Raw genomic sequence first — 17,068 nt, 5'->3', positions numbered from 1 at the left:
ACACAAAATGCATACTCTAAACCCTTCCTACATAATAATGTATGTTGTACTAAAACAAAGATAACTATTATGTAATGAAGAATTCAATATAAATAGTAATTAATATCTAACCTCTGGAATATTACTAACAGTTAATTTAACATAAAGGCATTTAATATAGTACACCAGCAAATGATATTTGGGATATGTGTGTTGGGTAAATGGTACAAGTAGTAGTGTGAAATAATGATTTTGGTTTTTCAGGTAAATCATTTATATAAATGGCTGGTTAAATATGGAAATCAATCAGCTAAAATAAAAATTGGATACTAATGAACAACTGTCTTTAAATGTTGACTTCTGAGTAAAACTTTGATGAGTTTATGCATGTGAATTAAATAATTATGTTAGGTAAACATTCTGACAATTCTAAACATACAGGATGTAAAGAGAGCTTGGTCTGGTGTTTTCACAAACATGTGATGTCAAGACAGCTTCGTCTGGTGTTATTAAACATACAGGATGTAAAGACAGCTTGGTCTGGTGTTTTTAAACATACAGGATGTAAAGACAGCTTGGTCTGGTGTTTTTAAACACACAGAACATAAAGACAGCTTGGTCTGGTGTTTTTAAACACACAGGATGTAAAGACAGCTTGGTCTGGTGTTTTTAAACACACAGGATGTAAAGACAGCTTGGTCTGGTGTTTTTAAACACACAGGATGTAAAGACAGCTTGGTCTGGTGTTTTTAAACATACAGGATGTAAAGACAGCTTGGTCTGGTGTTTTTAAACACACAGGACATAAAGACAGCTTGGTCTGGTGTTTTTAAACACACAGGATGTAAAGACAGCTTGGTCTGGTGTTTTTAAACACACAGGATGTAAAGACAGCTTGGTCTGGTGTTTTTAAACACACAGGATGTAAAGACAGCTTGTTCTGGTGTTATTAAACATACAGGATGTAAAGATAGTTTGGTCTGGTGTTATTAAACATACAGGATGTAAAGACAGCTTGGTCTGGTGTTATTAAACATACAGGATGTACGTTTCACTGTGTCAGTATTTGGGTATTGATGTTGTTAAATACCCAGGAGGGTCAGGTACATTTGACCTCTTCCTCCCTCCCAAACGATTATAGCGTCTGTCTTTAGAGTTTTTTTTTTTTTTTTTAAGCTTTGGGCCAGAGTAAAAGTATAACATCATACTCAGGTCCATTTCAGGGCTCAGTCCATGCATGGACAAACAAGAAGTTTTTTTTGTTTTGTTTTTTCCTTCATTTAATTTTTTTATATATATTTTTTTGTATTTTCATATATATATATATATATATTTGTATTTTTCTCCTTTTTCTCGATTGAGAGAATGCTACTACTACTTGTAGTAACACACACACACACACACACACACAGCTTTGTAGAAAAAAGCTGGGGAAAAACATATAGGAAAGAATATGTGACAGCAAAAAAGCATTCGACAGCGTTTGGCACAATGCCATCATATACAAACTAAACCACCTACAAATAAATCCTACGATAGTCAAATGGATTTCAAATTTTTTAACCAATAGAACAGCACAAGTAAAAGTCAATAAAACCATATCCAAATTATTTAATATAACGGCAGGAGTGCCCCAAGGATCAGTCCTCTCTCCACTTCTTTACATAATTTTCGTCAGTGACATACCTTTTCCAAATCTAACATACACACACAATTCACAATACGCAGACGACATCGCAATCTGGAGCACCTCCAGAAACCCAGTAATGGCCATGTCTCATGCAAGAATCACTAAACAACGCCTCAACATGGAGCAACAAGTGGAGGGTCGTGTTAAATCCGACAAAAACACAAGCAATCACCTTCTATAGAAAACTAAAGAAGCAAAGAAAAATCTAGAAAAATAAAACTATCACTTGGAAACACAACCATTAACATGAGCAAAAACATCACATTCCTTAGGCCACTTTCGACACAAAACTAACATGGAAAAACACATAAACAATATACACTCATCAATAAGAAAAGGATTTCATATCTAAAGACTATAACTGGTAAACAATCAAAATGCGCACCAACACCATTATACAAATATACAAGGCTTACATCCGTCCACTAATAGAGTAATGGATGTCAAGTAACATACAACATGTCAAACAACACACTCCAAAAAATCCAAGTGCAACAAAACAAAATATTAAAATCCGCATTCAGTTTACCATCTTTTACACCAACAAATTATCTACACCAAATTAGTAATTTACCAACTATAAGAGAAAGAATAACAGAACTTTCTCTGAAATATTATCGAAAAGCAGAAAACAGAAACAAACTAACGGCATCACTACACAAATTATCAAGTGCACCAACAAAATACATATCACCATACAACATATTTCAAGAATCACAATCCACTCAACAAAGAGTTTAAATACATAAAAACTATGTTATTAACATGAATTCCTTTTTTTCAGGTACAGGGCACACGACAGGCAAAACTTTCGGCGCCTGTCGTGTGAAAGTGGGTTTTCTCGGGGTACTCCCGTTTCCCCCCACATCAAAATCTTCAGGCATTGGATTTCTAGATCCCAGCCCAGGCAACCTTTTTGCCCGACCCAGAATCGGGCCGTTTGATTTGAACTGAACTTGAATGAATTACATTCATGTTCACATCTACCCAACTTTTTCTTTTCGAGACAGGTCCCGACCTTTCCTTCTTTCCACTGCTACCTTTGCCTCCACCCAAAAGACCATTTAGTGAGACATTCCCCACCCAAAAAGTCAAGAATAATAACGATAATTAATTTATTAAAATAATAATAATAAAAAAAAAACCCACCACTTAATCCTAATAACAATCCACGAAAGGGGACGAAGAGGAACTACAAAGTTCCTGAACACCCCAGTTGGAGAGAGAACTCTTTTTGATTTCTCTCTCTCTAAACTGAACCCCTGCCACGTTAGTTTTAGTTTAGTTTTTAGTTTTATATATATTTGTATTTTTCTCCTTTTTCTCGATTGAGAGAATGCTACTACTACTTGTAGTAACACACACACACACACACACACACAAAGAAAGTAGTAATAATTATTATTATTCAATACTTGAATAATAATTCAAAAAAGAGAAAAAAAATGATTAAAAAAGAAAATAATAATTATAATAATAAAAAGAAACAAGGACAGTGTCTAGTGCATAGTGGCCAGCTTGTGTTACATTTCTTAAATATATGTTAAAAGGGGAGAGGTATTTAGGACCATTTATATCATGTACGTGATATCTGTCGAGATCACACATTAAGTCATTTTTATGCCAATTCTTATTGAAATATTTTAGAGAATTATGCAAGAGTCTTTCAGCTATTGTATCTATGTTTGCATACTTGTGCATGAATGTGGTTAAGGTGCTACGTGGTACTTTATATGCTGAAGTTAGTACTGAATTTTGTATACGTTGAAGTTTCTGTACATGTGTGGGTGCTATGTTAATCCAGGCAGGTAATGCATATTCTATTGTTGGTTTAATGTACGTTTTGTAGATTTTAAGTATGTTGTCTGGTGATGTTCCTTGGATTTTACCTGAAAGACTTCTTGCATAGTTTGCTCTTTTCCAGATTCGTATCAGTACATTTTTAATATGTGGTAGCCACGTTAATTTTGAATCATAGGTTAGACCTAGAAATTTAGCAGAAGTAGCAGTCAGTAAAAGTGATCCATTCATATAGAGTTTTGGTAGATCTTTTTTCAGCTTATTCAGTCTGCTTAATACTATGACTTGGGTTTTTGGAATATTGATTTTGATTCTGTATTTCTGGCAGTATTCTTCGATGTTATTTAGGACTGGTTGTAGGTTCGTTGCTGCTATTGTCGGAGTGGGGGCACTTTTCCAGACTGCTACATCGTCAGCGAACTGTGATGCATAACCTAAATTTAGATCCGACAGAGGCATATTACTCACGTACATGATAAATAATATAGGGCTAACAACCCCTCCCTGCGGGACTCCTGCTTCGGGTGAAAAGGACCCTGAGTGGGCCCCATTTACATTTACTTTACACATTCTGTTATCCAGGAAGTTAGACAGCCAGCGAATAGTTTCCTGGGGTAATGCCATTTCAAGTAATCTATGTCGTAGTCGTTATGCCACACTGTGTCAAATGCTTTCTCAATGTCGAGAAGCAAGCTACAGTGCATTCTTTTGTTGAAGCTGTCGGTAATTGATTCTGTAAGTCTAATCAGGTGGTCTGTAGTTTGGCGGTTTTTTCAAATCCGCTTTGAATTTCTGGTAATTTTGAATTTTCTTCTAAGTAAACTGACAGACGATTACTAATTATCCTCTCTAATACTTTGCCAATACAACTGGTTAAGCTAATCGGGCGGTAGTTGTTTGGTTTATTCGGTGGCTTTCCTTCTTTCTGGAACATTAATATTATTGCTTCCTTCCAAGAAACGGGGATATATCCTGCTGATAGTGAGAGATTAAATAACGCTGTTAGGTGTTCATATAATCTCTGAGTGCCTTGTTTTAGGAGGATAGCTTCAATACCATCTTCTCCAGGGGCTTTGTTTTTTGTGTTGTTAATAGCAGTTACGACTTCTGTTACAGTGATATGTTTTATCAGTTGATGAGTGCTCCAGTCTTTTGTTTATTCTTGGTGTGTAATAGTGTTGACTGGAAATTTAGGTGTAAAAATGCTTCTGTTTTGATCAATAAAGTTATTAACTGTGTTATAGAAGTATCTGTTCATGTCTGGTTCATGATGTGTCTTGAACGTGTTTTCTAGGTGTTTTTTAAATATCTCGGCTTTTTCTGTGTTAGTGTATGCTGTTTCTCCATCCAGTTCCAGTGGTGGATATACTGTGTTTGTTGTTCCTGTATTTGTAAATCTTTTCAAGTGTGTCCAGAATTGTTTAGGATCAGTTTTGTGATTTAGATCGGAACAGAAGGTGTCCCAGTTTTCTTGTTTCTGTTGTCTGATTAAGTTTCGTATTTTATTCCTTATTGTGTTTATCTGAGTTTTAAGTGTGGGGTTGCGATTTTGTATGTACTGTCTGCGGAGTATACGCCTGTTTTTAATTAAGTGTATTATGTCTTTATGTGGTTGCCATGAATGAGTTGTTGTGAAGTGTTTTTGTTTCGCTATCGAACTGTTGGCCGCATGTTTTAGACACTCAGAGATGATATACAGGATGTAAAGACAGCTTGGTCTGGTGTTTTAAAACACACAGGAGGTAAAGACAGCTTGGTCTGGTGTTATTAAACACACAGGAGGTAAAGACAGCTTGGTCTGGTGTTTTAAACACACAGGATGTAAAGACAGCTTGGTCTGGTGTTATTAAACACACAGGATGTAAAGACAGCTTGGTCTGGTGTTTTTAAACACACAGGATGTAAAGACAGCTTGGTCTGGTGTTTTTAAACACACAGGATGTAAAGACAGCTTGGTCTGGTGTTTTTAAACACATAGGATGCAAAGACAGCTTGGTCTGGTGTTATTAAACATACAGGATGTAAAGAGAGCTTGGTCTGGTGTTATTAAACACACAGGATGTAAAGACAGCTTGGTCTGGTGTTATTAAACACACAGGATGTAAAGACAGCTTGGTCTGGTGTTATTAAACATACAGGACATAAAGACAGCTTGGTCTGGTGTTATTAAATACACAGGATGTAAAGACAGCTTGGTCTGGTGTTTTTAAACACACAGGATGTAAAGACAGCTTGGTCTGGTGTTTTTAAACACACAGGATGCAAAGACAGCTTGGTCTGGTGTTTTTAAACACACAGGATGTAAAGAGAGCTTGGTCTGGTGTTATTAAACACACAGGATGCAAAGACAGCTTGGTCTGGTGTTATTAAACACACAGGATGTAAAGACAGCTTGGTCTGGTGTTATTAAACATACAGGACATAAAGACAACTTGGTCTGGTGTTATTAAACATACAGGATGTAAAGACAGCTTGGTCTGGTGTTATTAAACACACAGGATGTAAAGACAGCTTGGTCTGGTGTTATTAAACATACAGGACATAAAGACAGCTTGGTCTGGTGTTATTAAACACACAGGATGTAAAGACAGCTTGGTCTGATGTTTTTAAACACACAGGATGTAAAGACAGCTTGGTCTAGTGTTATTAAACACACAGGATGTAAAGACAGCTTGGTCTGGTGTTATTAAACATACAGGACAAAGACAGCTTGGTCTGGTGTTATTAAACACACAGGATGTAAAGACAGCTTGGTCTGGTGTTATTAAACATACAGGACGTAAAGACAGCTTGGTCTGGTGTTTTTAAATATACAGGATGTAAAGACAGCTTGGTCTGGTGTTTTTAAACACACAGGATGTAAAGACAGCTTGGTCTGGTGTTTTTAAACACATAGGATGCAAAGACAGCTTGGTCTGGTGTTATTAAACATACAGGATGTAAAGAGAGCTTGGTCTGGTGTTATTAAACACACAGGATGTAAAGACAGCTTGGTCTGGTGTTATTAAACACACAGGATGTAAAGACAGCTTGGTCTGGTATTATTAAACACACAGGATGTAAAGACACCTTGGTCTGGTGTTATTAAACATACAGGACATAAAGACAACTTGGTCTGGTGTTATTAAACATACAGGATGTAAAGACAGCTTGGTCTGGTGTTATTAAATACATAGGATGTAAAGACAGCTTGGTCTGGTGTTATTAAACACACAGGATGTAAAGACAGTTTGGTCTGGTGTTATTAAACACACAGGATGTAAAGACAGCTTGGTCTGGTGTTATTAAACACACAGGATGTAAAGACAGCTTGGTCTGGTGTTATTAAATACACAGGATGTAAAGACAGCTTGGTCTGGTGTTATTAAACACACAGGATGTAAAGACAGCTTGGTCTGATGTTATTAAACACACAGGATGTAAAGACAGCTTGGTCTGGTGTTATTAAACATACAGGATGTAAAGACAGCTTGGTCTGGCGTTATTAAACACACAGGATGTAAAGACAGCTTGGTCTGGTGTTATTAAACACACAGGATGCAAAGACAGCTTGGTCTGGTGTTATTAAACACACAGGATGCAAAGACAGCTTGGTCTGGTGTTATTAAACACACAGGATGCAAATACAGCTTGGTCTGGTGTTATTAAACACACAGGATGCAAAGACAGCTTGGTCTGGTGTTATTAAACACACAGGATGCAAATACAGCTTGGTCTGTGTTATTAAACACACAGGATGTAAAGACAGCTTGGTCTGGTGTTATTAAACACACAGGATGTAAAGACAGCTTGGTCTGGTGTTATTAAACACACAGGATGTAAAGACAGCTTGGTCTGGTGTTATTAAACACACAGGATGTAAAGACAGCTTGGTCTGGTGTTATTAAACACACAGGATGTAAAGACAGCTTGGTCTGGTGTTATTAAACACACAGGATGTAAAGACAGCTTAGTCTGGTGTTATTAAACATACAGGATGTAAAGACAGCTTGCTTTGGTGTTTTCACAAACATGTGATGTCAAGATAGCTTGGTTTGGTGTTGTCACAAACATGTAATGTCAAGATAGCTTGGTTTGGTGTTGTCACAAACATGTGATCTCAAGAGAGCTTGGTCTGGTAATGTTATACACACACATTCTGTCAGAATATACTGAAACGGTATAGAGGACTGACTATGTAGGGTAAACAATGGTACAGAGGACTGACAAGAAAGTGTAAACAATGGTATAGGGGACTGACTTGAAAGTGTAAATAATGGTATAGGGGACTGACTTGAAAGTGTAAATAATGGTATAGGGAACTGACTTGAAAGTGTAAACAATGTTATAGGGGACTGACTTGAAAGTGTAAATAATGGTGTAGGGGACTGACTTGAAAGTGTAAACAATGATACAGAGGACTGACTTGAAAGTGTAAATAATGGTATAGGGGACTGACTTGAAAGTGTAAATAATGGTGTAGGGGACTGACTTGAAAGTGTAAACAATGATACAGAGGACTGACTTGAAAGTGTAAATAATGGTATAGGGGACTGACTTGAAAGTGTAAACAATGATACAGAGGACTGACTATGCAGTGTACACAATGATACAGAGGACTGACGAGAAAATGTAAACAATGGTATAGGGCACTGACTTGAAAGTGTAAATAATGGTGTAGGGGACTGACTTGAAAGTGTAAACAATGATACAGAGGACTGACTTGAAAGTGTAAATAATGGTATAGGGGACTGACTTGAAAGTGTAAATAATGGTGTAGGGGACTGACTTGAAAGTGTAAACAATGATACAGAGGACTGACTTGAAAGTGTAAATAATGGTATAGGGGACTGACTTGAAAGTGTAAACAATGATACAGAGGACTGACTATGCAGTGTACACAATGATACAGAGGACTGACGAGAAAATGTAAACAATGGTATAGGGCACTGACTTACTAACATTTATTATTTCAAGAACTCGTTAACATTTAATACTCATAGATCCTCTCAACATTTACTATTAGTAGATCTTACTAAAATTTATTATTTACAGAACTGACTAGCATTTATTATTTACAGAACATACTAACATTTATTATTTACTCAACTTACCAACATATATTATTTACAGAACATACTAACATTTATTATGTACAGAACATACTAACATTTATTATGTACAGAACATACTAACATTTATTATTTACAGAATTTCTAACATTTATTATTTACAAAACTTACTAACATTTATTATTTACAGAACATACAAACATTTATTATTTATAGAATTTCTAACATTTATTATTTACAGAACTTACCGACATTTATTACTTACAGAACTTACCGACATTTATTACTTACAGAACCTACCGACATTTATTATTTAGAGAACTTACCAACATTTATTATTTAGAGAACTTACCAACGTTTATTATTTACAGAACTTACCGACATTTATTATTTACAGAACTTACCAACGTTTATTATTTACAGAACTTACCGACATTTATTATTTACAGAAGTTACCAACATTTATTATTTATAGAACTTACAGACATTTATTATTTGTAGAACCTACTAACATTTATTACTTACAGAACCTACCAACATTTATTATTTAGAGAACTTACCAACATTTATTACTTACAGAACCTACCAACATTTATTACTTACAGAACCTACCAACATTTATTATTTAGAGAACTTACCAACATTTATTATTTAGAAAACTTACCAACATTTATTATTTAGAAAACTTACCAACATTTATTATTTAGAGAACTTACCAACATTTATTATTTAGAGAACTTACTGACATTTATTATTTAGAGAACTTACCGATGTTTATTATTTAGAGAACTTACCAACGTTTATTATTTACAGAACTTACCGGCATTTATTATTTACAGAATCTACCAACATTTATTATTTACAGAATTTACCAACATTTATTATTTATAGAACTTACCGACATTTATTATTTAGAGAACTTACCGACATTTATTATTTAGAGAACTTACCGAAATTTATTATTTAGAGAACTTACTGACGTTTATTATTTAGAGAACTTACCAACGTTTATTATTTACAGAACTTATCGACATTTATTATTTACAGAATTTACCAACATTTATTATTTATAGAACTTACTGACATTTATTATTTAGAGAACTTACCTACATTTATTATTTAGAGAACTTACCGAAATTTATTATTTATAGAACCTACTAACATTTATTATTTATAGAACCTACTAACATTTGTTATTTACAGAACTTACCAACATTTATTATTTAGAGAATTTACCAACATTTATTATTTATAGGACTTACTGACATTTATTATTTATAGGACTTACCAACATTTATTATTTATAGGACTTACCAACATTTATTATTTATAGGACTTACCAACATTTATTATTTATAGGACTTACTAACATTTATATTTATATGTTTAATTTCCTAGATGTTTGAGTACTCAAGAAGATAAGTACATTGTAACTAATAATGTGACATACACATATAGATGCTTACAAGAAACAAAAGTTGACACAACTATATCATGATTGAAGTTTTTCAAGCACAATTTAAAAGCATCAGTTGGCATGTATATATTTCATACTGATAAAGCAGTATTATATATCTTAGAATAATTTATATGATTAAATAAAAATATACAGCTCACAAATCAATAGGTCAGTTAAGGGCGATAACAAAACCCCTCTGAGCAGTGTACATACAAAAGTACAATTACAGGTTTGTTATCATGTTGGGACGAAACAAAAATGATGTAACAGAAGATTATATCCAGTGAATATGATAATGTTATTCTAATTTTTCCTCAGTCTCTTCTGTGATGTCCAAAAGTGAAAGAAATGTTAGTTACTCATGGGGCCTGTAAAAAGAGTTGTGAAATAGCACTTACAGATCTCTGTCAGGAAAAGCAGCTGTGTTGTCTGATGCTGAAATGTATCATTCTACAGGACATATTAGGAAGACAGTAAACCTTATCAAAGATGTTAGTCATTCTAGTTAACATGGCAAAGAAATACATTATCTGTAGCTAGAGCTGAGTGATTAGATCAGTATCACTGAATCCCCATGAACATTGATTATAGTGGTTATTCCAACTGCCCATCATTCTGATTTTCCCGTTTTACTCTGAATTATTTCAAGTTTCTTCACCTGAACTGATGAGTAAAGTGACTCATGAAAATAATAACTAGCTAAAAACAGGGTTTCCAACCATTACTCCTCAAGTAAGTGAAATAATACCATTATATCTGTTACTGTTAAGTGGAAGTTACACAATAGGATATGTGCTTCACCCATTATCAGTACTTCTACATATATTTTAACATTATGATTTTCACCATCTTCCAGAAATAATCAATTAGTTTAATGTACTTAACCATTAACCCCAACAGATTAGCAAACTCCAGTAATAATATGTCTTGAGATGCAACACAAAATCACTAACCTGAACAGGATGAGTATAAGGAAGAGTTGCACCATGGAAGGACGAATTTAACAGAGGTACACCAGCGCCAGGAGAGGAAACCACCATGTTCCCTTTGACAACATTCCACAAACCACATAAGAGGACCTTATGCTTCAAAGATGTAAATAATACATAATGATTTACATTCATTAAATACATATATCATTTCAACAAGTTTCAGATATAAAAATAAAAATATTACAGAACCTAATTGAATCAAACTACAGAGATAAACAAACTTTTACCGACAACATCAAACTGCACTAAATAAACTGAATATCACCAAATCAATCTATACAAAATAGTATGTATATATTGATACCTAATATACTAACAACATATAGTATGTATATATTGATACCTAATACACTAACATATAGTATGTATATATTGATACCTAATACACTAACAACATATAGTATGTGTATATTGATACCTTATACACTAACATACAGTATGTATATATTGATACCTAATACACAAACAACATATAGTATGTATATATTGATACCTAATACACTAACAACATATAGTATGTATATATTGATACCTAATACACTAACAACATATAGTATGTATATACTGATACCTAATACACTAACAACATATAGTATGTATATACTGATACCTAATACACTAACAAGATATAGTATGTATATATTGATAACTAATACGCTAACATATAGTATGTATATATTGATACCTAATACACTAACATATAGTATGTATATATTGATACAAAATACACTAACATATAGTATGTATATATCTATACCTAATACACTAACAACATATAGTATGTATATATTGATACATAATACACTAACAACATATAGTATGTATATATTGATACCTAATACACTGACATATAGTATGTATATACTGACACTTAATACACTAAGAACATGGTATGTATATATTGATACCTAATACACTAACAACATACAGTATGTATATACTGATACCTAATAAACTAACAACATACAGTATGTATATACTGATACCTAATACACTAACAACATACAGTATGTATATATTGATACCTAATACACTAACAACATATAGTATGTATATATTGATACCTAATACACTAACATACAGTATGTATATACTGATACCTAATACACTAACATACAGTATGTATATATTGATACCTAATACACTAGCAACATACAGTATGTATATACTGATATCTCATACACTAACATATAGTATGTATATATTGATACCTAATACACTAATATATAGTATGTATGTATTGATACCTAATACACTAATATATAGTATGTATGTATTTATACCTAATACACTAACAACATACAATATGTATATATTGATACCTAATACACTAGCAACATACAATATGTATATATTGATACCTAATACACTAACAACATATAGTATGTATATATTGATACCTAATACACTAATATATAGTATGTATATATTCATACCTAATACATTAACATATAGTATGTATATATTGATACCTAATACACTAACAACATACAGTATGTATATACTGATACCTAATACACTAACAACATACAGTATGTATATATTGATACCTAATACACTAACAACATATAGTATGTATATATTGATACCTAATACACTAACATACAGTATGTATATACTGATACCTAATACACTAACATACAGTATGTATATATTGATACCTAATACACTAGCAACATACAGTATGTATATAATGATATCTCATACACTAACATATAGTATGTATATATTGATACCTAATACACTAATATATAGTATGTATGTATTGATACCTAATACACTAATATATAGTATGTATGTATTTATACCTAATACACTAACAACATACAATATGTATATATTGATACCTAATACACTAGCAACATACAATATGTATATATTGATACCTAATACACTAACAACATATAGTATGTATATATTGATACCTAATACACTAACAACATACAATATGTATATATTGATACCTAATACACAAACAACATGGTATGTATATATTGATACCTAATACACTAATATATAGTATGTATATATTCATACCTAATACATTAACATATAGTATGTATATATTGATACCTAATACACTAACAACATTCAATATGTATGTATTGATACCTAATACACTAACAACAAACAGTATGTATATATTGATACCTAATACACTAACAACACATAGTATGTATATATTGATACCTAATACACTAACAACACATAGTATGTATATATTGATACCTAATACACTAACAACATACAAAATGTATATATTGATACCTAATACACTAACATATAGTATGTATATATTTATACCTAATACACTAACAACATATAGTATGTATATATTGATACATAATACACTAACAACATACAGTATGTATATACTGATACCTAATACACTAAAATATAGTATGTATATATTGATACCTAATACACTAACAACATACAGTATGTATATACTGATATCTCATACACTAACATATAGTATGTATATATCGATACCTAATACACTAACAACATATAGTATGTATATATTGATACCTAATACACTAACAACATACAGTATGTATATATTGATACCTAATACACTAACAACATATAGTATGTATATATTGATACCTAATACACTAACAACATATAGTATGTATATATTGATACCTAATACACTAACAACATACAGTATGTATATATTGATACCTAATACACTAATAACATATAGTATGTATATATTGATACCCAATACACTAATAACATATAGTATGTATATATTGATACCTGATACACTAACATATAGTATGTATATATTGATACCTAATAGACTAACAACATATAGTATGTATATATCTATACCTAATACACTAACAACATATAGTGTGTATATATTGATACATAATACACTAACAACATAGAGTATGTATATATTGATACCTAATACACAAAGAACATGGTATGTATATATTGATAACTAATACACTAACAACATATAGTATGTATATATTGATACCTAATACACTAAGAACATATAGTATGTATATATTGATACCTAATACACTAAGAACATATAGTATGTATATATTGATACCTAATACACTAACAACATACAGTATGTATATATTGATACCTAATACACAAAGAACATGGTATGTATATATTGATAACTAATACACTAACAACATATAGTGTGTATATATTGATACATAATACACTAACAACATACAGTATGTATATATTGATACCTAATACACAAAGAACATGGTATGTATATATTGATAACTAATACACTAACAACATATAGTATGTATATATTGATACCTAATACACTAAGAACATATAGTATGTATATATTGATACCTAATACACTAACAACATACAGTATGTATATATTGATACCTCATACACAAAGAACATGGTATGTATATATTGATAACTAATACACTAACAACATATAGTGTGTATATATTGATACATAATACACTAACAACATACAGTATGTATATATTGATACCTAATACACAAAGAACATGGTATGTATATATTGATAACTAATACACTAACAACATATAGTATGTATATATTGATACCTAATACACTAACAACATACAGTATGTATATATTGATACCTAATACACTAACATACAGTATGTATATATTGATACCTAATACACTAAGAACCGAAATACAATTTACAACATATATCTTCACACATAAACCTTCATTCCATTAGTATATTCAATCTGAACTTAATACAACAGACATATCTTGATACCAATACCTGTTTACATAGATGAAGATCAAATACAACCAAGACTGTTGTACATGTACACTACCTGTTTACACAGATGAAGATCAAATACAACCAAGACTGTTGTACATGTACACTACCTGTTTACACAGATGAAGATCAAATACAACCAAGACTGTTGTACATGTACACTACCTGTTTACACAGATGAAGATCAAATACAACCAAGACTGTTGTACATGTACACTACCTGTTTACATAAATGATGATCATTTACAACCAAGACTGTTGTACATGTACACTACCTACACAATCTATAAAATAAATGTTGAGCTATTTTTACTGTTATTACTTTATAATTTATTTAATGGAAATCAAAATCTCAGTAAACTTGGATGGTTTAGTTGAAATGTTAACACAACCCTTGATTAAAGAATAAGTGTTTTCATTTTCCTAGATTGTGATGGTGTTTGCTGTAAATATATTTAATTATGGTGAAAAAAAAACACAGTTAACTCAACTGAGAACTCAATATGAGAGTAGAGCACTAAAACTACTGAACCAGTTTGACTTACAGTCTCTGAAATCCAATGTTAAGACATATTTCAAATCCCTAATTTAAACTAACATAATATTGTGATTTTCTCCAAATACTGAAAGAGACTTCTTTTATCACTGATCAAATATAAATAAACATTTATGAATTCATAAATATTCCAAATGGACTACAATTTGAATGAGAGACTTTCCCTTGTGGTTCTGGTGCTCCAACTACTGAGTCAATTTCAGTGTTACTACCAGACAGCTAATGTTCAACTGACACTTACATCTATTACTTGTCTGACACAGTTTCTTCTTTTGTCTGTCTAAGCATTTTTCAGATTTTTTCTCTCTTACTTTATTATTTTATACCCCACATAACTGCCCTTAGTGATATGTATCTGATGACCCTCTCCACCAATGTACACTCTATCTTGGTACTGTATACAAGTGTCTCATTCACTAACACTGGCTCTTAGTGAAGAGAAAGGGTAAGATTGTGTGAAAAAAAGAGATAAATGTTAAAGGAAGTAAATTTGTGATTTAAGAAAATGTTAACTTCAAACAAACCTCAAACTTACAGCTGGAACCTCACACTGATAAGGCTGATGGGGGCATTATCCTTACAGAAAATATCAGATGTACCTAGGTAAAAGATGTATATCCTATGTTGGTAGCTATGGCAAATGGACCCCTACATTACATATATATACACACACACATGCATGCATATCCCAAAGTGTAGCTACAACATGATGTATTCATGTGAGGGAATCACAATAAGAAACACTGAACAGGACAAACTTTATCCTCCACCTGAAGAAGCCAACACCCGTAAGTTGAAATGATGGGCTCATTTATGCTGTACTTAACCAAAGGAGCAGAATTCCTCTGGTTTGGAATTAAAAACATCCATACTCACTCCCCAACTCAGTGGAAAAGCAGCATTCTTCAAGCCCAAGGAATTATGGAGAGGATGTACAACAAATGTGCTCAACCAAGGATCTAGGATGGCACCATTCTGTATTATGTGGTGATTGTGGACCCTCTTTCATAAATAACATACTGAACCAATCAATATTGATCAAAAAGAATGGCCACTCTCAAACCAACTTTACAGCATAGCATCAAATACTGGGAGTACACTGGATGTTAGGAGCAGGGGGATCTGACAAAGGAGGGCTTTGCCCTCTTCTCCAAGAGTGGAGGAATTCACTCTATCACTCTGGAGGAAAATCCTCTGGAAACTGGGTGTGTTAAGGACCCCCTACTTACACTAGTAGAATCTTGGGAGTAATACACATTGGGAAGTTCTGAGGAATATATTAACCCTGATTTGTTCAACTGAATGATTGGTAGGGATGGGTAAGATCCCTTCATGCTTTACTCACAATAGTCCACGAGTGGCTCTTCAGCATAGTACTGTAATACCATCCAGTCAGACTCTAGGTGGACTTATGGAACACCTTATTCCTAGAGAGCTTGTTGCAACCTGTACAACTTATATTGAATTAGCTGTTGCTATTGTGGAAATAGTTTGATAAAAGCTCACCTGCCACAGAATGGGTTCCTGTGAAAGCAAGGTTAGGGACACCAGACGGTAGTAATGAAAAATACATACTCCTTTGTAAATCTGGCAGATTTGGTTACTACAACTACAGGAGGGGTCTGATTTTCTATTTGTTAGCTCTGTAACCAAACAATATAGAAAACCAAAAAACTATAGTTTGTCTTAGCAATGATGATTTTATAATGTGTATTTTGTGTTTCATTTCTTACTGTTTGAAGGAGTGCTAAATAAAATAGATTATAGAAAATGCCTAG

At 32.6% G+C, this 17,068-nt stretch overlaps 1 protein-coding gene across 4 annotated transcripts in view; it reads right to left on the bottom strand.

Annotated features, from left to right (window-relative positions):
* The window catches only part of LOC143237182 (diacylglycerol lipase-beta-like), a 53,595-nt gene that overhangs the window by 4,203 nt on the left and 32,324 nt on the right, over positions 1 to 17,068 (bottom strand). For all 4 annotated transcript variants that reach the window (XR_013019909.1, XM_076476159.1, XM_076476158.1 and 1 more), the window contains one exon: positions 10,933 to 11,064. Coding sequence is in view for 3 of the 4 variants with exons in the window: in XM_076476159.1 (XP_076332274.1) it covers positions 10,933 to 11,064 (132 nt within the window). In the remaining variant the exon portion in view is untranslated. The remainder of the gene's footprint in view (positions 1 to 10,932; positions 11,065 to 17,068) is intronic.

Source organism: Tachypleus tridentatus, chromosome 13, assembly GCF_004210375.1.
Source record: "Tachypleus tridentatus isolate NWPU-2018 chromosome 13, ASM421037v1, whole genome shotgun sequence".
NCBI classification, from domain to species: domain Eukaryota; kingdom Metazoa; phylum Arthropoda; class Merostomata; order Xiphosura; family Limulidae; genus Tachypleus; species Tachypleus tridentatus.
The sequence above is the reverse complement of the archived record's forward strand: the minus strand, read 5'-3'. Positions and strand labels throughout refer to the sequence as shown.